Below are 24941 nucleotides of genomic sequence, written 5' to 3'. Positions count from 1 at the left end.
CTCTCTTCTCCTGAGACCAGACACGCATCTGAAAGCTGCAAAGCCACCAAAGCAGTTAAATAAACCTTACCCCGCCTCTGAACTTCATCTCTGCCTCCCGCCAGCTCCCGCAGCCCTCGCAGCGCCTTCGTTTACGCTGCTGCGAAAAGCAGCAGTCTGAGGACAAGTTCTCTCTTCTGTCAGTTGCCTTATTTTTTTTTTTTTTTAATTTTTTTTTTTTTCATGGCATTTTCAGCGCAGTCAGAACTCCCTCCCTCCCACCAGCTCCTACTGGAGCATCTGGAGAGGGCGTTTTCCAAGGAGAAGGAGGAGAACTCCCCTCCGGAGCAGGAGAGGCAGTCCCAGGGAAATCAGCTGCGCTCTGCCTGCGGAGTTCCCGCTGCCCAATGACAGGGAAAAACGGAAAGAGAAGTAATCCCAGGCGCTGGAAAACCTGGGGCTGAGCCCAGCACACAAACCACAGCCATCAGACAGGAAGAGACGAGCTCTGGGACAGTGAGTTATTGTCCTGGAACAGCAGCGTGGCCGGGGCTCCCCAAACCCGCTGCCAGCTCACCCCAAACACACAATCCCAACCCTGGGATTGACATTACCCTTGGAATCACCCTCTCGGAAAACCAGAGAGCATAAAGAGTCCAGGGTCAGATGCAGTTTGCTTTGACAAGGATTTACAATCAGAATGGTTTGGATTGGAAGGGATTTCACCTATTTCCAATTCCACCAAGCCCCATCCAACCTGGCTCAGCAGTATTTTATCCCAGATTCACTTGGAGGCATCCAGCACCAGAACACCCACTTTACCTGGAAGTTCTGAGTCCTTTTTACAAAATCACCTGCACTCCCAAGTAAGAACATTCTAGAGGACACAGTGAAGGCTCTGCTGCCCTCAGCCCCCAACCTTTGCAAACAGAAGTTGCACATTTTGCTGTCTCTGAGCTCATCAGAGTTCTGGGCTCACACAGAATTATTTATGGTCACAGCTACATTAAGAGTGTGAAAACCCCACCTCATTCTGGCAAAAATACTGCACAGCCTTCACCAGCGTTAGGGGAAAGTGAAAGAACAAGAGACAATGGACACAAGCTGGAAGAAAGGAAATTCCAATGAGTTATTGGGAAATTTTTTTCCCACTGAGAGCTGTCAAATACTGGAACAGGGGTCTGAAAATGTTATGAAACTCCATCCTTGGAGATATTTAAAACTCAACCAGACAACGTCTGAGCAACTTGATCTAAATTAGTCCCGCCTGGAAGTGAGGTTGGACCAGAGATCTTCACAAGTTCTTTCCAATCTAAAATTACTCGATGATTTTATAAATTATTTTGTTCCTCAATGGACTAAGCTGTGCATCCATCCCAAAAGGAGTTATAGGTAGTGCAAATGAAGATATAAATCTGTTAGAGAGGATGTTACCCCTCAGGTGTTTCAGGCAATTCATACTGTAAGCTGTCAAGCAGATTCTCTAACGTTGAACACACAGAGCCACGGAATGATTCACAAGCTCAGCCGCTGATGTTTCATGACTGGCACTATCTGCACTCAGCTCTGCTTAAAGGGGTTTTTTGTTTGTTTTGTTTCTTCCCTCCTTATTAAAATGCATCCTTCACAAATTCTGCTACAGGAAGGGTAAAGTCAAGCTCTGAAGTAAAAAGATTTCGGGTGAAAAGCTAAAAAGCTTCAACCTCCTCAGAGAGGAGGCTATTTAAAAGCAAACACACGTAGCAGATGTTGTCAGTGGTTGGGTGCAGCACTCCCCTCTAATTAGCTCTGCCCAAGGCAGCCATCCCAGAGATCCCGGCTGCGGTGGGTGTCACAGAATGTGCCAAGGATTTGGGATGGAGCACTGCAGTGCCACAGCTCCTCTGCCCTCTCAGGCTCCATTTTGAACATTATTTGTGGTTCTTGCACAACTCTGTTTGGCAGGACTTTCATTCACCCCTTATCTCAGTTGGGTGGATTTTTACCGGCAGCAGCTCCAGGCTGTGGCTCAGAGGAGGGTTTAGCCTTGGGCTGGCACCGAAGGAAATGGACACTACTCCAAACCCCTCTCCTGTGCACAGGTAAGGTCAGAGGGGATCGAAACTCCACTTCCCAAACTGAGCCACATTAGCCATTACTGAAACACAACAGTGAGCCCTGAGCCAGGAGTTTTCCAAGCATAATTAAAGCTGTGGCTTGGCGGCTCTAATACTTCAGGAGAACGTCAGTGCTCCACCAGCACTCCTCAAACCAGTCCGATTCAATTCAGTAAAACTCATGTTAAATTCTAAGTATTAGCAGAGTTATCCCCACACAAACAACCTCACCTTTTCCCTAGTTTACACCTCCTAACACTTCTCAGATCACATCTCATCGCTGAAAATGCCATGTAAGAGAAGAATATACAACAGCCCAGCACTAAGAAGTACGTTTTTTACACATTTCCCTTGGGTTTTTTTCATGCAGGAGAACTCTTATTTATTTATTCACTGGAAAGACCTTTACTCAAAATGCTTTTTTTCTGCAGCTAAACTACTGCCCAGCTTCTGCTGGCAAGGAAAACACTCCTGCATGTGGGTTAGCCTAAATTAGGAGGGGAAAAAAAAAGAAAAAGTTGGAAAGCAGAGATAATTTTACTTTATAAGATCTTGATCCTGGATTATGAAGGTGATAAAAGCAGACTCTTCCTTTGCAGCAGCAGAGCCCAGCCCTTGTCTGTGATTTCTGCTGAGGATGGCTGGCAAGGTCTGGCTCACTCCAACAGGCAACTACAGGCTGAGGGATGAATCAAGTTTTCCAGGCCTCACCAGTTAGAAGTGACTCATTTAAACCCTGGATTAGAGCAAAGGGATTGCTCTGCTCATTGCAGATAAGCAGCTGATTCCCTGCATACAATTTCACATTCAAAGCAAGGGGACTGGAAACCTTTCCTGTCAGCCCTGCTCCGACAGGCTCGCAGAGCCGAGCGTGACTTGCTAAGCTGCACCAGCAAGCAGTGGCTCTGCTGAAAAAAAATGAAGTTTGGCCCCGTGAAAACACCATCAGTGCTCCCTTCTGCAGTGCAGATTCCACTGCAAAATCTAAATCTGGAGGTATGAGGTGCTGCCTTGGGTTTATGCTGCTCAAAAATCAACGTGGATCATCATCAAAGGTGTTAAGTTCATCTATCAGTTCTCTCTGGATTCTTATATTATTTGTTACTTCTGCCTTGCAAAAGAACTACAGAATAAGACACATTCCATAATTAGAAAGCACTTGGCAAAAATACCATGGGAAAGAAACCACCCTAAACAGGCCAGGAATCTGAGAGCCCTTCCTCTTGCAGGTCAGAAGAACGTCTTAATCAAAAAATAGAAATGTCTTTAACCTGTCACATGTGTCCTGCTGTCCAGATTATCCTGACCTAAACCTGATTAAAATGCCTCACGTTCCTAAAACACCCTATTAGCAGTAACTGAAGGTTCTGAGGGACATTTGTCCAACAGAGGGTGAACATCTGACTGCAGGATAAGGATCAATCAATACCCTGCCAAAAAACCAATGCTAAATACTGTAACACGTTTGGTAAAAAGGCAAAACCTCCTCCCTATATTATTAGCTCTGCTAAGAATCGTCTCTCATCTACCCAGTTTTTGGATTAAAGCATCTCCTCTTCTGCTCTCAAGAGTGCTCCGAACAAGGAGTCAGGAGCAGAGGTTTGAACACAGGACACTGGCCCCTGGAGACACAACATTCCTGCTCGGTTATGAAACTGCACACCTAGAAAGGTTAAACCAAAAGCTCGTTATACTCACTCAAAAGGTGCCTCAAGATGATGAAAGTTCCTTCATTTTACTTCATGACATCGCAAGTTGACTGAATTCCCCGAATCTGTGTGAAGGTGTTTGCAGGGTTACAGACAAAACCTTAAAAATAGTGAGGTGTGGCCAAAAGGGTTCAAAAACCAGGAGACAAAGAATATTTAGATTATTATTTTGGATTCTAATTTATGCTTTGTAATGTCTAAAACTGTCAATACTGGTTTTGTTTGTTCCAAGAAAGCTTCGTCAGTGAGAACACCAAACTTCTTTTCTTCCCAAGCTCAGTCTTTCACAAATAAATATGGAAAAAAAAAGAATATTACAAAAAGTGGAGATGCACACATCTCCTTGGATTCCTACACTTTCTCTGCCAGCGCTGTTCCCTGTTTTGATGCCTCTGGTGATGGATTAAAAAGCACATACGATGGGCTTGTATTTAGTTATGGCTCCCGCACACACACAATAATTCTGGGACTATGACGTGAGCGAAAGGAGAAACTGGGTTAATCTAACAAATTAAGATAAATTTTCCTTGTTGTTGCTTTCTGCTGAAGCAGTGAAACAGAAATGGCTGGCTGGCTTTGACAGTGGCCATCAGAACAAAGTCCCACTTTATAACTACCAGATGCCCTTAATGTGATGCCAGCTTGTCTCATGCCCGTGGCTGCTCCCGCTCACGGCCCTGTCAGGGCTTCCCTGGTTCTACAAACACGCTGCGATCCCAACAGCAATTGTTGCACTGACTCCAACACCAAAGTTTAAACCCAACAGTTAATTCCCTGTGCTTGCTCTGGCCCTGCTCTGACACAATCGTTTTCAGCAGCTCCCCTGCAGCGGCTGCGGCAGGGACGGGGTTCGGAGGGAGCGGGGAACACAAACAGCCTGACTCAGTTCAGCTGATGTGCATTCCTCCCGGCTGACTTTCCAAACAGTCACTCCCAGTGGCAGGACCTACATCTTCCTTTTAAGGGGAAAAAATGTTTTCGCAGGAAAAATTAAGCGTTCAAAGCCTGTGCGTATCTCCGTGCTTCCAGTGAGTCTCGCCTTTAAAATCACGTTCTTGTCGCACACTGAACAAAAACTTCTCCTTCCTTAATTTAAAATTGTTCCTCTTTTATAACACAGCCATTGGCTGTCTGCCCATCCCTGCCACTCTCAGGTGAAATATCTTAGCACGCTGCTTTCCACACAATCCAGCATTGAAGAGAGTTGGTTTTCCAAAGGAAGGACTAAATCTGAGTGAGGACAACACAATGAAAAAGAGCAGGGAATGTCCAGGCTGCAGACAAAACTTTACAGCACACACTGCTGACTGACAGTTCCTGCTCTTTCACATTTCTCTTCCTGCATTTCTGAAAAGAGGCTCAGTGTTAGAAAGGGCTTCAGGCTGGCAAGCAGATCACAACAAAAAATTTCTTGGCCCATCCACACGAGATAAGGAAAGAGTGAGCACTGGTGCTTTGCCTGCAAGTTAGATGAAGGAAACAGGATTTCCCTCTGCTACTCCCTGAGCAAGATCCCAAGGAAATGTTTCTAATAATAGGAAATTACTATATAAGGCCAGATCAGCACTAAACTGTTTGCAGTCTGGAGGAGAAAGATGTGCAGGAATCCTGAGGAGGGACACACCAGGCTGCTCACACAGCAGGGCAAGGCAGCACATCCAGGGCTCCCCTCCACACGCAGGGACAGAGCTTAACCTGTGACTCCTCTGTCCTACAGACAAAAACAGCAACTAAATGGACAAATTAGAGTTGTTCTGTCCTTCTGTAACGCCCTTGATTTTCTCCATGGCAGGAAAAAGACAGGACAGACTTTTAAATCTACAAAATAAGACTTGCAAAGCCAAGCTGAGCACGTCTCTGATTGGGAAAGGGCAGGAAAAGACACAGCCACGTCCCAAAGCACGACATGAGCAGTGCTGATGCAGAAGCCAGGCTGGGAGCTCCCCTCCCTGCCCTGCAGACCCACAGAGCACTAATGTTTTATGAACTGGACAGTTCTCTTATTCATTTGGTTTAAACACCAAAGACACTGGGCACCATGGCAGTTCGTCTCTGCAGCGTTCCCACCAAACTGCAGGAATTAATGTCTCCTAGGCCAAGAGTTTGAGCAGCTCCAGGCAGCTGTGCACGTCCCAGCAGAGCTGCCAGAGGCACTGCTGTGGAGCTGTAGCTCCAACCCACACTTTTCACCATCCCTTCAGCACACACCAAACCTGCAAGCCCAGTTAAAAGATTTTCCTCCTTCTTATACAAATGGAAGGGAGTTCCTACAACAGTGCTCACAGAGGCCTCCTTTGGGTAAAGTGATAGAACTGGAAGGTTTCCCTGTGACTGCCATCAAGGGGTATCTTTCCATCTCTGCTTTGTCTTTGGATAAGGCCAGGAGCTCTCAGTGCAGGGCAGCTTGCTGAGCAAACACAGCCCCAGAGCTGCCACGGAAATGAGCACAATATCAATTGCTAGACAGATTTATCACCCAGAGTTTTGGTTGGTGTTTTTGGTTGTTTTTTTCTTCCCCCTCCCGGACAGCAAGAGATGTTTGTGACAAAATGTACAAACAATTCTGTATCTGTAGCCCTGCCACATCCTATGTCTCTTCCCTGCAGAATGACACAGCTTCCAGGGGAACACCAGGCCAAATCTCAGCCAACATTTTCCTGTCAGCTAGTGAGACCTCCTTGAGCTGCAGGGCTCAGTTTGCCACAGCAAATTAAAAAAAAAAAAAAAAAAAAAAAAAAATCTTAAAAAGAGAACCTTAAAAAACACAAAACAAACCCAGGCCAGCCTTGTGAAAGAGCCACCGATGAGAGATTAGAGATTGACAGCAAAGCTCTCTTCCACATCACAGCATCAGGAGCTTCACAGTCCCCAGCAAAACATGGCTGAGATTCCCAATTATTCCCAGCTCCCTACACTGTTCCACAGGATTCCCCCAGCGTCACCAGGACCTCAGCAGCAGCCTGCACCTGGCCCTTGTCCCCACAACACCTGGCCAGAAAAGGGTGTGCACTCAAAGCCTTCCAGGGCATGCAGCAGGTCTGAGCCAAGAGGATGTTTCGTGTCGGGCTTTATCTTTAGGGACATCTTGATTTCTGAGGATTTTTAGACTGACCTTTAATTTTTGTCCTGTTAAATACTTCACATCCTTGACTGCACAGCAAAGGGGAAAACGAGGGCAGGCAGCAGGCAGGTTTTTCAGAGCTGGGAAACACAAGTGCTTGTGACTCTGAGAGAAAAACAGCTACATAAAAGCTCTTTTTTTTAATGCTCTTAGGCCTCATTTCTCATGTAGTACTTGCTCCATAACAATTATAAAGCAATTCACCAAGATGGCCTCTGCTGGTATGGCTTGTGGTCAGTGGTATCTGGAAGTTAAATTTGGAAAAAAAACATTTTTGGGAACGAGCTCCCTGTGGATTTGAGTCAGTACAAAGTCTCAGCTGTAAGGCTGGACCCTAACACTGTTGTTTGTTTTTCATGCCAGCTCCAAGCATGCAGTCACTGAGTTGTTTGCTCAGTTTCAAAGCCAAGTCCAGGAGAAGTAAGATATTTGTCTTGGCTCTAAAAAGTGAGAAGAGTCACAGGTATGAGCCCAGGAGTCTGAAAGCAGAGTTCATCTTCCCCTATTAACGTTGTACTGACAGGATCCCAAGCCCCCCCTGTGCCCCCAATGATTGCAAAATTCTTCTCTAAATACAGGAATTGTCTGTTTAGAACTGCCAGCACTAAAACAGGAAGTTTAACTTGCTTTATTTTCTTTAGTAAGTTAAATCTGAAACCTGAGGAAGGCTACCTGAAAGACATCATTCTTAACTGTGCCAACACACATCATTTTACAGAAAACCAAATACCAAATTTATCTACTATATCAGACTGCTTTATAGGAAACAACTGAACTTCACTGACCTCTCCTGTCCTCTTCTCTTTTAATTGACAACTTTCCCCAACATAGCTTTACATTAAAACTAACCACACCCCAAATCACAGCATTGGTACTGTGAAAAACAGTTTAAAAAGGAAGTGCCTCCCTCCAAAAGAGCCAAATGAAATAGTTTCTTTTAAGGCAGCATGGTGCTTTTGCTTTTCATAAAGCTTCAATAAAGCTATCGTGGAATCCCTAATTTGTTTTCAAAGCCATGAACTTTTCTGTTATGTGGAGACTGGAGCAAAGGTAATATCTAGATTTTATGAGTATATTCAAGCTTCCAAAGTCAGAAGAATAAAGGTCAAATGACTAAAACCTTCCTGAAAAGCACAGGAGAGAGGCTCACATATGGAACATATTTGCTTAAATTTGGATTTTTTAATAAAATAGTTTGTACATGAGTGACAAATAACCAACCCTACTCCTCCCTACTGTTACTGTAACATCAAAATCCCTTCGTATGGACAGTTTATAGCAGGATAAAGATGCTTATACCAGTGTAATATCTGGGATATCAGTATCATTTGTGCCCCAAATATGGGGATATGTTGCTGTGAGCAACATTTTGTATTTGCCATAGGTTTGTTCCATGGCATAGCCACAGGTTCCTTAGGGGAAAAAAGCCCAGTCAGCAACCTCAAGAGTTGGGTGATACCTGGGAGTAACAAGTTCTTATTTTCCTTCTGGGTGTGACCCTCCTTTAAAGCAAACTCCAAGTTCCCAAGTGGAGTTAAGTTCTGTGAGCACACTGAATGCTTTGGATATTCAAACAAGTGGAGAAGTTTTTAATTTGATGATTTGTAAGTGAAGAGTTTACAGGCACAATTCGTACTTCCACCGCTTCCTTTTTTTTTTTCCCCCCCTTTTTTAAGACTTTTTTCTCTCTCTTTTCCCAAACTGACTTTGTTGGCCTAAGGCAGGCAGTTATTTTGGGGCAGTGAAAAGCTATAAATAAATCCTAATAAAACTATTAGTGACACACATGAGACCGAACTTCTTTCAAACCCTTCTTTGTAAGGGCACAAAGAGCACTTTACGCCGATTGCGACGGCACAAACCCCCCTAAGAAAAGTTTAAGGAAAGAGTTTCAACAACTAGATCATGAACCCAAAATAAGAACATTGGAGGAGCTGTAGAAATTCCAGATTGTGCTCAGAGGAAGGGCCTGGGCAGTTTGCAAAGGCAGACAGGAGGAGAGGAGCCAGGCAGCGAGACTGGCCCTGGCAGCGTGTCAGGCTCGGGGCTGGCAGGGAGCTCAGCACGTGGGCAGATGATATTGCAGCTGATGTCTGAGCTGCTTCCCTTTCCCCTGCCTGCCCTGCTCCTGCTGAAAACGAGGGGAAAAGCCACCAGATGAAGGGTATTGTCTGAGGTCATCTCCTCTGACTGCTCTGCCAGCACCTCAAAGAGCCTGCGGTGCACAGGCTTTAATGCTTTGGTGAATCTTTTTTGTCCTAAAATAGATTTAGCACCACTTAACATCCACAGGGAATGAGGAGTTGCCATCACGATGGCAAAAGTGCTCCAGGCTGCCTGGAAAACACAGCCACGGTTTCAGAAGGATATCCCACATCCACCTCCATCAGCTTACACTCAAACAATTCAGAATATTGCTTTCCAAGAGCTTGAAAATTGACATTAGTGGATCAAAACTGCCTTAAATGAAGATTTTTTTTTTTTTTTTAATGTAAAAGAAGCAGTAATGACATTGATGTTAAAAAATAAATTACCGGCCTGCAGCTTAGCCCCCTTTGGATTGCAAGGGATATCTCATCATCTCCAAGGCACTTTCAACTCCCTCCTCAGAAGAACAACACAGTCCTGCTCTCTGCATTTTCAAAACTTTCTGCATTATCAGAGACACCAATTTAATCAGAAACAGAGACACCAAAGGACAATGAAGGAGTCCATCCCTTTGTGATTCCCAAGAATGCGTGTTGCACATCTGGATAAACACGGGTCGCTGCAGAGAATGGAAACATTCATTCCTTGGCTGTGCTTACGTCCAAACCCTTTTTCTTTCTCTGATTTACTCCTAATCCTGCATTTGGTGGTTGCAAAACTGCACAAGCCCTGCTGAGGCTGACACAACAAGCCCAGGAATCTTCCTCATTACCCTTTACACCTACTTTCTAAACAAAACCTTCTCATGGGCTGCGAGCTCCACCTGCAAAGGAGAGATGCTGAAGGAATTGACAGTTGTGACATTAACAGAAATGCCAACTGTCCCACAGCATCGTGTTCTCCAACAGGAGGTGAGGACTGGCACTCCTAAGAGGAAGAGACAGGAAAGGGATGTATTCCCTGATTGTTTTTCATACCAGCTCCAAGGATGCAGTCACTGAGTCGTTTGCTCAGCTTCAAAGGCAGATCCAGGAGAAATAAGATATTTGTCTTGGCTCTAAAAAGTGAGAATAATCACAGGTATGAGACCAGGAGTCTGAAAGCAGAGTTTATCATCCTGCTAGAAATGCATGGATTTGGACATCTCATGGAAATTGGGTGTCTTTACATCTTCTGTTCTGATGCTGTGTGGGGAAATCCCACGGCCCATGGCAGCCAGGACCACAACAGGAACTGTCTGAAGGCCCATCCCACAGGGAAGAAAACACCTTTTCCCCTCTGATTTGACAGGTATAGATCCTGTAACTCCTCTTGGACAGATCAAGGACCTCCCCTTGGGGGAGGGAATCTGAGCTCTGACCTGATGGAAGGATCCAAGAGTCTCCAGGATGGGTATTGCACATAGAAAAATCAACATTTGTTATCAAACCCCATCATGTAAGAAATACACATAAACCACAGGCAGCAGCTTTGGCTCATCAGCCTAAATTTTCTGTTTTAACAACTCTGCTAAAGCCAGGAGAGCAGCATCTGCTGTTACAGCAGCAACAGGAGCCCAGCCTTCATCACTCCAACAATGAGAGGAGGCTGTAAAAAGCTCAGAGCTGATAAAATATGCAGGGCAAGCCCTAAATTAACCCTGCCATGCCAAAGTCAGTGCTCTGCCTTCAGCTTCAGTGATGTGGGAGTGCACCAGTGGCAGGAAAAAAAGGTTAAGCTCTTTTATATCACCGAAAGGAAAGCATCAATATTTGAGGGTTTGTTTCAGGAGCTGTTGTTTGCACTGCTGAAGTAGAAAAACAGAGACACAGGGAAGCTCATCACTGTAAATTATTGATCTGCTGCTTTCTAGACACTGAAACTGGTAATTAAACAAATGGTAAAAAGATACTTCATCAATTATAGAGGTGCCACTTTAAATTACACTTGCTCCAGGAGGAATAAAACACAGAGGTTAAATGCTTTGGGTACTTCATGCCTGCTCCTCGTTCAAAATCCTCACTGCAACAGCGATTCCAATTCTCATATCCTGCTGCTCCAGAGCTCTGTGCTCTGTTATCAAGCTTCTCAAAGGGAAATTAGAGCTTTTGTTTCACAAAGTCTTATTTCACACAATGTCCAGGAAGCACAGCCCCATGGTCAGGAGGGAGCATTTGGAGCAGGTATCATTGGGATCCCCTTTCTGCTCAGCAGGGTTGGTTACATGGCCATAAGTCAAAGCCCTGTGATAACAGCCCTCCCTCAAAAATCAGACAAAAGAAGAAAATAGTTCTGTCTGCTACCAGCCACTTGTGCAACGTGTGAAGCACTGGGCAGACACCTGACACTGGCCTGCTGGTTTATAGAAGCTATAGACACGTACACACGCTCCCCAACCTAAAGTAACACCGCAAGCTGCTTCTGAAGCAATGTGGTGATGACATCAAAGATGCTCTTTTAAGCAGAAATCATGTCACAACCATGATAATGACTCAAATTCGATTTATGATAATTTTTTATATGAGGGTGCACACCTTACTTGCTTAAGATTATCTCATTCCACATGTTCAATATGTGGATGTAAAGGTACATTTCCTCCAATACTGATTTTGAAACAGAAACAGCAATTAAAGAAGAGCTTGGCCATCTTGCAGTTGCTGGCACAGCTTCTCTAGAACCATTATTACATCTCAAATAGGTTTCACCCTGGGAAAGCATTTAGTGAAGGCTGAGTTCATCAATTGATTGAGATAGGCCATGGAATATGAATATTCCAGGTTCAAGGCTGCAAATGCAGCAGAAGCAGCTGCCTTAAAGGCACATGCGAAACAACCCTAACAGGTGGACACAGCTGGCATCCCTCATGGAGCAGTGGGGAAACAATGCTGGGAGGCAACAGCAGGGAAACAGCGGCTGCTGCTGGAGCCAGAACAATCCTGGAAGTCAAAGAACTTGTCACGGAGCAGTGGGGCAGGAGTGAAGGTGGGAGTTCAGAGAGGAAAGAGAAGCCGAGGTGGAGAACCATCAGAACATGGTGTGGAAGCTGCAGATGATGGAAAGCTGTCAGCTTTCAGCTGATGGAAACAGCCCAAGTGGGAGATGGAGGCCGGACTGTGGGATTTTTGTGGAGGAAAGAACACCAGTGCTTGGTAGGGGGACAGGAGAATCAAAGGCTGAGCTGACTCTTCCTACTGCTCCCCAGATAATGAGGCTGAAGCACAAGGAGAGCAAGCTCTGCCACGGGCCTGGTGCCAAGTGCTTTGTGAAGTGTTCCTTGCTTGTTCTGAGGAGAGTTACACAAGGTAAGGCTTTATTCATAAGTGCCTGACGGATCCTGTGTGTGCAACAGCTCCTACCAGCAGAGCAGTGTTTGTGGGAAATGTTAGGAAGAGTGTCTAAGAGAGATAAAGCCTTTGAGCTGCAGACGAAGCTGCCAGCCCTCATTTCCAGCTTGTCAGAGCAAGTCCTCCTTGAAGTCAGCAGCCTGGAATGAAGAGAATCTGGCATTTGTGCATGGATGTATGGCTCAGACAGCCAGGGCGGAGCGGCTGGCTTTAATCAGACTTTCCACAAAGGGGGGGGAGTGGGAGTGGCAAAGTGCAGGGAGTGATGGGCGTTATCTGCTGTACATCCGTAAATTCCTCTCCTCCGACTTTGGATTTCAAGCTTGACCTCCTTTCCTGCTTCCACTAGCCCCTAGAGCAGGAGGGGAAGGGCCCTACAGGACTGGAATCTGAGAGTCCTTCACATTCTCCGGATTCCTGGTGTGTGTGAGAGGCAGCACACACTTGTCTGGTGAGCTGACAAACCCCACAACAGCTGATGGGTCCCAGGAGTAGCTGCATGCAGGTAGTTGCAGGGCTAAACCCCACAATTCCAAAATTCGCTTTTCCAGGCGCTATCGCACTGCAGCTCACCTGCAGGGTGACAGCCGGTTGTGAAGCCTCTTCACCCACAGTGCAACAAAAAGGAACAAAGCTCCAAAACATTTTAACCCAGCTGCCCACTACAGCATAAAGAATTCCAGTGCAAACCGCTTTTTGGTTGTTTTTCTACCCTCACAATGAGGCTACAGTCTACTACATCACACAGAGCCTCAATTCCATCTAGAAATAGCCTCTTGAGGTCTCTGTGGCAGGATGGTGCTCTTAAATTTTGTTTCCTTGTGTGCCACTGCTGGTGGTGACAGCAACAAATTGCAGGAACCTGCACGTGTGCCCGGAGTGGGCACAGGGCCAGATCCGACCTCTCGCACGGAAGGTTTTGGCAGCAGAATTAATTCCTTCTCCTTTACCCTTTCTGTGTCAGTCACATCATGCTCAGGTACCACAACACAGTAACCTTGTGCTACAACCCACCACAAATGCTTTGTCAAGAGTCACAAAGGGCTCAAAGGTCCTTCGGAAATTTTACCCCGGTGAAAAGCAGGGCAAAAGTGGGAATCCCTGCATCCTCACCTGGGTAAGGCATCCCCTATCCTGGACTCCGAAAACTCCATCCATGGAAAACAGTGCTCTGGGAAGAGGAAGAGAGCAAAATATTCCAGACACCAGTGCCCATCTGGACCCCTGTGCCTTGGGCTCTTCTCCCCATTTCGGATCCCAGCCACTCTAAGGATGCTTTGGCAAGAGGCAGAACAGACACCAGCTTTTCCTGGCTCCGTGTCCAAGCGTGTGCAGCCTGGCAGGATCTATCAGTGCCTCTCTCCCCCTGATCTGAGAGCACATTAAAGGCAGCTGCTCCTGCACTGCTCAGGAGCTGGGACTCTTGGAGCTTGGGAATGCTCATAATGAGCACATCACCTGTTCTGTTTGTAAACCTTGATAAAGCCAACATTTAGAAAGCAACTAATTAACATTTGTGCTCCAAACAGCTGGCCCAGCTCCACATCCACATGCTGGGAGGTTCTAGTGCCAATCAGCCCACACATCAGAGCACAAAAGTCCCCCAGTTGTGACTGCAGAACCTTCTAGTAAACAAACTTCTCACTAGCACTGACTCCAAGGATCAAAACATAGCAGTGTAAGAATAGAACAGCCACACAAGCCATGGGTCCCACATCATTACATTACACTTGTGCAAGGTGAAAAGGGCACAGAAGATGTCCTTTGAGGAGCCACAGGGCAGTCCCAGGCTGCTGTCAGCTGGCCTGGACAGCTGATGTTCCTGTGACACATCCTCTGTCCCAGCTGTGCCTGCCCTGGCCCTCTCCCCCTCTGGACAGGGACTAAGATTCATTCAGCTCTGACCAGACAGTTCAGGGAACTAAACAAATAGAAAATGTTGTTTTCTTCATCATTGCTCTCCCAGCTTTGTTGCAAAGGCTTAATCAAAGGGTCAAATGGGTGCAAGTACAAAGCAGGGAGTGGAGAACGACAGTGAAACCAATTTAAATTGTTTTAGTCAAAGGTGGAACAAGATGATCTTTAAAGTCCCCTCCAACCCACAGCCATGACTCTAAACAGAACTGGTATCAGGATAAGCTTATCTTAGATACTGGGGGAATACAAAAGAAAGGGCATTTCATGGAAGTGACGTGGATGAAGCTCCAAGATTCTCTGGCTGCTTGTTCATCCCCTCCCCTTCACACCCTCATGCCTTGAGCACTGAAATCCTGGAGAAGTGATGTAAGGACAGTATCACAGGCAGCAGCCCTGGGGACAAGCCCAGGAATGCCAGCAGGGGTGCAGCCCGTCAGCTGCAGTTCTCCATGGGCAGGGGAGCAGCACCATAAATCACCTAACCCGACACGTGGGGATCCTGTCCCAGCACTGCTCCGCCACACCAAAAAATTGTAAAAAACCTGACACATTTTGGTCTTAGAAACGAGGGTTTTCTAATGCTGGTGGGTTTTGGTTGCCAGCACACAGGAGAGGAGCAGCTTGCTCCACACACTCATCACTGAGCCATTTATCGACCCAAATGAACCTCCCCAACCCCTATCAATCCAGAAATGTCAATCCAGCCCACACTAAACACTGATTGATTTTCTACTCTAATGAGCACCGTGTCACATTTGTGTTAACCACTCATCAGCTCAGATAAGTGGCTTGCAATTAAGATAATTTGAGACCAGTGGAAGTGCGGCCTGAAAAGCACTTTCAAGAGTTCAGCACAGAGAAAGTCACTGCTCAAAACAGCCAGGTCCCAAGCTGACAGCTACTTTTAGGCTTTTACACCAGAAATCACCTTTCCAAAACAAAAAGTTTAGTCACGACCTGATTTTCCCTTGGAAGGCAATAACTGGCTGGCACAAAGATTCCTTCCCAGATGCGTACACTCACCCTGCAGCAACACTGATTTCCTTCCTCTCAGGTGACACCACAATCCTCTCACGGGTGCTCCCTATTCTGGTGGCAGGCAAGCAGCATTCCAGCAAAGCTGCACTCAGTGACAAGCAGCCAACTTCACTGAAGCCTCCAGAAAAAACCAAACAGCTACAGGAGCGCAGAGTTTGAGTTCCATGGCCGGGAGCCTGGACATAGCTCACATTCTCATCCTACACGGAGCCACTTGGTGGAATTTTCCTCCCAGCGCAAGCGGTTCGGACACCAGCAGCTGCCACTTCAACACATTCAGGTTGCAGCTGGAACTCCCCTGTCCCCACCTAGATCCGGAAACTTCAGAGCAGACACTTGGCAACCGGTCGGGTTTCAGTTTGAAAAGAGAGAGAGAGAGATCAAACAGCCTCCTGCACAACGCAAGGGGGTTTTTTTGCATGGAGAACACCACATCTCTTGCAACATTTCCTCTTCATGGAGCCCTCATGACCAGCCTGGCAGAGCAGCAGGGAAGTCCTCACTCACTACCTGCCAGGCTGCCAGCACCAGCCATGCCCTGCTCTTCTCTCCAGGAAGTGCGGCTCATCTTATTTTTGTAACTCTCCTTTCCTCTCTGCTTCTTCCTTTTATCAAGACACAAATAACTCCTATCAGATCAGTTTCTGGTTGAGCCAAATAACGTCTGAAAGCTTCACCCTAATATGCAAATGGCTCATAACCATCAGCCCTTGTATTCTTTAATTACATCAGGCAAAGGGAAAAGACAGTGTTTCTTCATTATGTTGCTTTTCTTCAAAAGGGACTTTAACACACCTGGTTTGGAAACACCTCTTGAATGTGCATAAATTATCCCAAATTCCTCCTAGCTTTCTCAAATCCCTGCAAAAGCAGTCATGACAGTGCTGTTTCTTCTGTGGGTTGAGGGGACACCTCTTTGGTGATCTTAAAAAAATAATATTTGAAGGTACTGAACTGACAGGCAGCACTACAGCTACACCTGCACTACTTTTACAATCAAGACTCAATTTACAGAGCTGCTTTCTGCTGGAAACCAAAATTCTAAGCGCTGAAACTAAGCACCAGCTCTGGTAATACAAGAGCCAAGACAACAGGCATTTGTCCCCAAGTTGTTCCATAAAGCTGAGCTTTCATTTCCTTCAGCTGAACAGTCTGTGAGTCCCCTTCTTCAGGAGGATGTGGAGGCCAACAGAGCAAAATGAGATCGATCAGATCTCTGATATGGGCTTATTCTGGCCTCACCACCTTTTCTGCCTCCCACACGTCTTTATCTCCATCAAACTTTTCCAGCCTCCACTTTTTGGCCTCTGCTTTCCTTGCTGACCTCCCACACCCCACTTTGGCCTCCCACTCCTTTTCAGTTTCTGCTTTTCTGCTTGGTCTCCCACCCTTTCCCAGCCTCCACTTTTCCTTCTGGGTTTTCAGCCTCTGGTTTTCTCTCAGTCTCCCATCCCTTCAGCCAGCAGAGAAAATTCAAACCCCCTGAAGGTTACGAATTTGTAAATTCCCTTTCCAAACAAGCATCTTTCACCTTGATATATCCATCCATAGTTTTTCTACACCCCAGCTGACCAGAAAGAACCCATGTCCACCCTGACACCTTGCAGTCAGAACAACTTGAGTTTATGCCCAAGGAAACCTCATGGCTCTCTCAGTAAATCCAACCCTGCTAGGATTATCACAGCACTGTACAGTTGTTTTAATGGAAGTATAAAAGTAAAACATGAGAATTTCTGGGATGGTAGAAGTTGATGCTCTAAGCTTTGCTGATGGCTCCATAAACTGCTGTTCCCAGGTGCTATCCACCAGATTCCTGGACAGAAGATCAGCAAAATTCAGTATAATCTGTGTGTTCCAGAGAGTGCTATGGTAGGTAGGGCACACACAAAAACACACTCTGTACTTCTCTGCAGAACTTGCTTTTGATTCCCTCCCCCGCTTATAAGAGCAAACAAATCCATACACAAATAAAATGAGGATTTTGCAAGTCACATATACTTTGTACTTGCTTTCATTTTCACAGCAGACAAAGTTTTCCTTTCTATTTTCCAACAAATTGTGTCCAAGAAAAGCTTGTGATTCAGGAAAAATAAAAAAAAAGACTTTTTGAATACACTAATTAAAACGAAGCACTCGGTTTACTTGAGAAATGTGATAGGTGCTCTGCTGGTTGTTGCACTTGGTTGTTTATTCAGAAGCCCAAAGCCAACCAGGGACACCAACCCTGGCTGTTGTTAAAACATTTACAGGCGTAATGGGTGGGGACGGAAGTTTCCTGTAATATCTGGGGGAGAACCCCACGCTAACACAGAACAGCAGATAATGAGTCAGGGAGAGGCTGAAAAGCTCACAACTGAACTCACTCAGTGCTCACTCAAACGAGGCAAAATAAACATCTGTTTTACTGTCTGAGTTTCAATTCTGTCAGAGAGAGAATTCCTGGCTTCCTGGAGCAAAGGTGTGGCTTTCCTTCTCAAGAAGCACAAGAGGCAATTTCAAACAGACTCCAAAAGTCCTAAGAGTGGAAGACAACCTGTTATTTAAAACAACAAGATGTGTGGACACAGAACAAGGCTTCCTGGTCTCTAATTTGGAAGGTTCAATAAAACTCCAGAAAGGCCCAACACTAATTTGTGCAATAATCTTCCCTCTCTCCAAACCACACCGCTGGACTCACCAGCTTTTACTGCAGATCAAAACCTGAGCTGCAGCAGCACCATTTGTAACGCAGCGCTGTGTGGTGTTGCAAATACGCACCGGGTTTTGTTTCTTTCCCATATGTTGATTATAGCGCGCAGCCTCGTAAAGCACAGAACGGCATATTTTAGTTATTAAACTTCGCAAACAAGTCTGGCTGTTGAAAGTCATTTCCCTGAGTAAACAATGACTCAGTGTGGGCTGTATAATGTACAAGTTATTAGTTACTGTTAGTGAGTTTAAAAAAACCCAACTCTATACAAAGGCCTGCTTCAGAATGGAAAATAGTTTTCCTCCTACTTCTATAGTCCCAGTTGTATTGTTTCAGTGGAATTTAATTTTCTAAAAAGCTAAACAGATCACTATCTCTTCATTATATAATTGGACATTGACTTAACTGGACCCTTCAGCCACGAACAATATGTGCAGTGTGAAAGCTGAGTTTACCCTTTTTTCTGTTCTCAGTTTATCATTACAATGCTGAAGTAAAGCTGATTCTTTCATGGATAGGAATATCCCATCTAGACCAGGCAGCAGGTGGCAATGACAACAGACATAAAGACAACCATAAAATATTGAGTCTGTGGTAATGAAGAAAAATGTAATTGCAAGCTCAATAAAACCCTCTGACAAACACCACTCCCTAGCTGAATTACAGCTCTTTCCATAATCCCCCTGCTCATTAGCAAAATGGCCAAATACACCTGATTGTGATTGTCAGCTGGCAGAAGGCAGCGGGACCACTCTGCCTAATGAAGCTCAGCTGCTGGGGCACCAGGGCTTCCCTGCAGCCCCAAACCCCCTCCAAAGGCTGTTTTCCTGTTCCAGTGTGCACTCTCCCAGGTCAGGAGCACAGCTCTGTGTTACCTTTTGTAAGGGTGAAACCTCTGGTCAAACACCAGAACACTAAAAGGAAATACAGAGTCAGATCACAGAATATCCTGAGCTGGAGGGAGCCACAAGGATCATCCAGGACAGCTCCTGGCCCTGCACAGACACCCCAACAATCCCACCCTGTGCATCCCTGGGAGCATTGTCCAAATTCTCCTGGAGCTCTGGCAGCCTTGGGGCTGTGCCCATTCCCTGGGGAGCCTGTGCAGTGCCCCAGCACCCTCTGGAGAAGAACCTTTCCCTGATATCCAACCTAAAACCCCCCCGACACAGCTCCAGCTGTTCCCTCCTCCTGTCACAGAGCAGAGGTTGGTGCTGCCCCTCATGAGGAAGCTGCAGCTCCCAGTGAGGTCTGACCTCAGTTTCTTCATCTCCAGGCTGAACAAACCAAGTGATCTCAGCTACTCTTTATAGGACTTCCCATCTAGACCTTTCATCATCTTCGCAGCAAACTCTGTGGAGAAATTTTACTAGAAAAGTGCCTCGAAAAGAAATCACCAAAATAAAATTTGAAGGCACAGCTCTAGTTTATAGAGCCCAGCCTGCAGGCTGAGTGCCATCACAGCTGTGTCACGGAGAACTTTTTAGTCATTCATGGACTCTCCATTTCCTGGCAAATATCACAACGCATTTTGACACGACATTCTTCACCACCAACAATGACACTGCCCGTTCAGTGACAAAGCTTCCAGTGACTGCAGCCTACTGTACCTCCCAGCCCTGGGACCTCACTGCCCAGAAGGCAAACACTGCCGCACTCTAAAGGTGCTGCCAAAATGTCAAATTCTATGTCCATTTTTTTATCAGCTGCTGACTGAATCTCAGGAAGGGCGGTGGCCAGGCTGGCCCAAGGTCACCATACCGGTTAAAGGGCTGAGAGAGTGTCCCAGGAAGGCTGGACATTGGCACCTGACCAAATGCTTTCCTAAAGAAAAAAAAAGCTGCCAGGGAGAGCTATCCATGCATGCACAAATGCCACAGGAGTTCTAAATACTAACCTTTACTGCCTTCCAGTACAGGAATTTAATACAGAACAGACTACACTGGAGATATATAGCAACAGAAAAGGTACTGGCCCTGCTGCTCCTTGCCTTATTTAAATGTTTAAATATTTAAATAAGGCAGGGCAGGGTTGTAAGGAACACTTCCACCCCCACAGAACATGACTCAGTTGCAACAAATTACTTGAGATTTGTCCACTGCAAACCTTCTGCCATAACAAGCTTTGTTAGCCTTTCACATTGACTTGCGCTGTCCGCTTACATCTTTATTAATGCCTTCTGCAAAGAGCTGGCCACCCACCCCACTAATACATCAACAAGAAATATGCAGAAGGAGGGCACAAAATCCAGAGCAGGGTATTTTCCAGCAGAGAGATCCCTGAATCCAGGCACAGAGAGGCACAGCACAAGTGGCTCCCTCCGGGCAGAAAAAGAACTGTGCTACAATCTCAGAGGAGGACAAGGCATGCAAACCTCACCCACTAGAGCTGACAGCAGGTTTGGATGGATGGTTTCTGGAGAAGCCAGGGATAGCAATCGTAGGCAGAGCCAACCACATCACTCAGGAGCTGGTTCCACAGCAGTAAAGCAGCGTTTAAGACGGGAAAAGCCCTGACAGGAGAGACACACACACACACACCATAATTGCAATCAGTATATGCCAGCACAAAGGGCCCACCTGATGCCAGCCTTTCCTGACTCCGTGCAGGTGTTGCTGGGCTGGGAAACTGCTCCTCACAAATCACCTGTTTGTTTGGCTCAGCTCTGATTTGGATCAGCCCTCACGAGTTAACCACGTCTGGCAGCCACCGACAGAGGTAACCCAAAGCACAACACAGATGGTTTTCCCCACGGTAATACTTTACAAGCACACAAATCAGCCTTTATAAATGGTTCTTTAGCCTGTGTGGAAGGACAAGTGATTGAGTTACACTCACATCTCTCACAAAGGGCTGTGGGACAGACCAGCCCCAGGAAAATCCGCTGTACTTTGAGTTCTCTCCACCTCCCTTTTCTGCAGCACCTGTAACACATCAGCTTCTCCCAAACACACATTTGTCCTCCAGAAGGCACTACTGGTTATCTGAGAACAGGGCTCACTCATCAGTCCTTTGAACTGGGAGGCAAAGTGCTGCAAGCCCAGTGCTCCTCAGCGTTTTCCATGCTGGAACCTGCCAGGTGAAAGCCAAGGGAAGGGGCAGTGGGAGCTGTGTTTTATACACTGCCCTGGGACTGTGGCAGCTGCTGCAGTTTGTTTTTCCTGCATTCGGAGCAGACTGCTCCTTTGGACAGGGGTAGAGGAATTTGTCCAGTTCCTAGAAAGCATGTGGTTCCCAATGCAGTAATAAGCAACATGACACTACAAACAGAAAAATCACAAGCATCTGAACAAGAGTAAGACTGTCTTAGCTTTGCATAAAGGCATCCTTAGAGCTTGAGCTTATTCATAGAAAGAAACACTATATTTAATGTTATAAAGCATTCTTAGCCCCCAGTGTTTTACTGGCCTTCCTCCAGTGGGCTTAGATCAAATTAAAAAATAAAAATGGCTTGACTTATTTTGTCAGGATCTATGTAAGTTCTCTTATTGTTATTATAAATCCTGACAATGTATTGTACATCACAAGTTTCTTCACCATTAATTATGCAGAAGAAAACAGAAATTACACACTGTGGATCCTGACTCACTTGGGATCTCTCACTCATTAGTGTGCTATGATTCACACTTTTTTTTTTTTTCACTTTCAAAACAGATCTATCCTTTATAACATGATAAATTAGGACAGCATGTGTTCAGTGCAGCACTCCACTGGTCCCTGCCAGGCAGAACACAAAATTCATATTTACACAGCCCCTCCCTAAAACACAGGATTATATCCACTATCAAAACTGAAACCCCTGGAGTGTTATGACAGCGGTTGCCATATCAGGGCTTACTGTGAAAATGAAGAACTCATCAGTTCCACAAGCCTTAGGCAGTTTCTAAGAGATTTGAAAAGGTGCTGACAACTGGCAATTGTCTATAGCTCCAGAAGGGGATGAAAGAAAAACGCCTTTCTTCCCGAGTTCGCTAAGATGTGGTTCTGTTTTCATGGCTTGTCCCACCAACCAAGCAAATTTTCTCATTTGTCACTTTTAAAAACTAAGCAGCTGCCATCCACAAGTAGTTCCGGAGGAGCCTTCCGCCCCAAGCAACTGTCAGAGAGAGATTAAATACCAGAATAATCTCTGTATTGTATCTCAGAATCACTTTTCCTCCTCCCAACGACAAGAATGCAGCTCAAGCCAGCTTACTTGGAAAACTCAAGTTACTAGAATGAGTTGCTCATTCAGGCAGAGTCAGATTCCTCCCATGAGTCACTGTCACTTAGTGCAATTAACTCCAGGTATATTAGAACTGGGAAAAACTGGCATGGAAAGCAGCACTAGAGACAGAGATCCCCGAGTCTCAGCAGGGACACAGACGTGTGGTCTAAATTGGAGAAGTTAAGGAGTTTGACCATCTCCACCTGTGAGAGAGGGCTAAACACACCGAGCTTTCTCCACGAAGTGCTTTGAGGCACCTGTGCAAGCACTGGCAAAGGCGGCAGAATTCCTCCAGTGTGAACGGCCAGCGCCGCGCACAGCAGGGCGGATCACACCCAGCAGCGCTCGGAGCTGTAACGCAAGTTCGCGATGTACAGGAAGCCTGTCTTGACAAGGGCAAGCCGAGCCGCCTGGAGCCCCGGCCGTGTCACGGCCACGTCTGAGCCGGGAGCAGCCCCGCCACACCCTGCCCGGCCCCGGCTCCGCTCGGGCTGCCCGTGCCGGGCAGGGCGTGCGGGATGCGCGCAGGGAAGCGTTACCGGAGCGCAGCCACGCACCGCCCGCCAACCGGGGAGCGAGCGACCGCGCCGGGCAGCCGGAGCCACGCCGCGCGGCCGCCGGGATGCCGGCTGCTCTACCCCGCTCATTTGTCCCTTCCGTGGAGAACGTTTCGAGTTTCCGGGGAAGGTCGGCGGCTGCGGGAGAACGGCCGAGCCGCGGCCGCCCCCGCTGCCCTCGCAGCCATGTGCCCGAGCGCCGGGGAGCGCCGGTGCCGCCGGGCGGGCAGGAGGCGGCCCCGCACACCGAGCGCTCGCTCGGTCCCCCCGGCCCCGCTCACCTGCGCTCGGTGCCCCGGGACGCGCGGCTCGGGGCCCTGCGGCGGCTCTGCGAGCGCCTCGGCGCCGACTGCCCGCGGGAGCCCGCGCCGCGCCGCTAGTGAGCATGTCCGAGCGCCGGGCATGCGGGCTGCGGCCCGCTGCCTCCGCCCTCACCTGCACCGGCCCGCAGCTCCGCCGGGACCCCGCCTCGGCCCCCGGCCCGCCGCGCGAGGGTTACGCTGTCCGCGGCAGCAGCATCCCGCTGAGCGCCTTCTGCGCCGAGCTGTCGCCGTCGCCTCCAAGGGCGGGACGCACCTGTCTGCTCCTGCCGGGTGAGATAAACGTGGAACGCTGATGGTAATTCTACCGGCCCCTCCTGGCTGTGGGAGTCATCAGAAGTGCGTGTTCCTGGGAAGGACGCAGGGTGAAGTTCGCTCGGGAGTGATTGCACCGAGCTCGGGCAACCATCCGCTGTGAGCGGCAGGTTGGTTCGTCCCACACAGGTGTGAAACACCCGAGGCAGTCTCGTCAGGATCCACGGGAAATTCTGCACCTTGAACTCCAACAGCCTCAATCACTCGGAGCTGAAACAGTAAAGTTCTGCTCTCGCCGCTCCCGCAGCAGTTTAAAGTATCTTAAAGTTTCTCTAAAACCACCCCTCTCTGGCCATTCATGCAGCACCAACACTGCTTGACACACAGTTTTCAAAATTGTAAGTTAGCGTTTCATGGAATGTTAATAAGTGCTTAAAACCTTTCAGAAAGTTGAACCGACATATTTTCTATGTTTGGTGTGTTCCCCAGGACCCCGGCACGTTGCTAAGGTTTAAAGGAACATTTCCCCCTGGGAACTACAATTCAGTCCTGCCAGTGTCCCCTACTATCACTACAAATAAGTCAGTAAGACTCCTGCAAACCAAAGAACACCAGAATTGCCACTGTCTCCTCTCCCAACAAGGCAGAGGGAGCTCTCAGCTTTTTCTGAAGTAAAATGATTTTACCTGACAATTGTGTAACTACGCAGTAAATGTCTCAGCTCATTTTCAGATTGAGTTTCAGATTAGTCACTAGAAAGACAATGCTAGGAAACAGCAGCAACATGCACAGATGTGCACTTCAGCACAAGATGGCTCTACCAGAGATGAAGATCTTTTAAACAGGTTTTAAATAGCTATGACAGAGATAAATTCACAGTTGCATTTAGGTACTTCCAAACATTTTAAATTTTTCACAGTTCCTTTTCTTTAGACTGCTTTAATTAAAAATTATACAACTGCAGATAGAAAATATTCTGAAGCAAAACACACAGAGCAGCCATTCTTTCCAAGAAAACTGATATTATTCTTAGAAAAGTACCGTCTATCTCAACTGTTTGTGTCAAACCAGAAAAGATCAGCTCATGGATTTCCACTTGCTTACATACAAACCCTGAACACAAGTCAATAAAGTCCCAAGTTAACAGACTAGTCAGTTCCTTGAGATATTTATAAGTTTGTTAATATGTGCCTGTATTGCTGAATTTTCCATATGTGAACCTTTCTGTAACATTCAGGGCATGAACCCCATGACAGCACAATCAACACTAGAGGAACAAAACTGTTTCAAAGCTCTTCCCCTTCCTCTGCAGTCTGAAACTGCTCCCAGAATTCTGACAGAATTCATACAGCCAAGCCAAACACCAGCTTTGGTTCACTGCAGTATTTCTACAGGAAATAAATTTTAACGATTTTCTAAACTCCCACTCACTTCACTGCTACTAATTCCATCCCAGAGAGAAAAAACTGTTCACAACGCAGCTGCAGTCCTTCCAATGACCAACCAGCCTTGCAAACCCTTCCATTCTGGCCCTGGAGTAGCTCAGTTCAGATCTAAGTTGGTTATTGTGTAACCAACGGTA

At 46.8% G+C, this 24941-nt stretch overlaps 1 protein-coding gene across 7 annotated transcripts in view; it reads right to left on the bottom strand.

The window, feature by feature from the left end:
* Positions 1 to 23381, bottom strand: part of MYO1C (myosin IC) — a 49689-nt gene extending 26308 nt beyond the window's left edge. The window contains exons 1-2 of one of the 7 annotated variants that reach the window (XM_058423032.1): positions 23066 to 23127; positions 20400 to 20532 (exon numbers count right to left, since the gene is read on the bottom strand). Coding sequence is in view for 2 of the 7 variants with exons in the window: in XM_040082548.2 (XP_039938482.1) it covers positions 71 to 88 (18 nt within the window). In the remaining 5 variants the exon portion in view is untranslated. Of the gene's footprint in view, positions 1 to 70; positions 282 to 20399; positions 20533 to 20666; positions 20682 to 23065; positions 23144 to 23219; positions 23251 to 23360 lie in introns of those variants that run through there. The other 6 variants (XM_058423031.1, XM_058423034.1, XM_058423033.1 and 3 more) reach the window with 6 other exon arrangements.
* Between the last annotated feature and the right edge of the window lie 1560 nt (positions 23382 to 24941).

This window comes from Hirundo rustica, chromosome 19, assembly GCF_015227805.2.
Source record: "Hirundo rustica isolate bHirRus1 chromosome 19, bHirRus1.pri.v3, whole genome shotgun sequence".
In the NCBI taxonomy this organism is placed as follows: Eukaryota; Metazoa; Chordata; class Aves; order Passeriformes; family Hirundinidae; genus Hirundo; species Hirundo rustica.
This window is presented reverse-complemented; position numbering and strand designations above follow the sequence as displayed.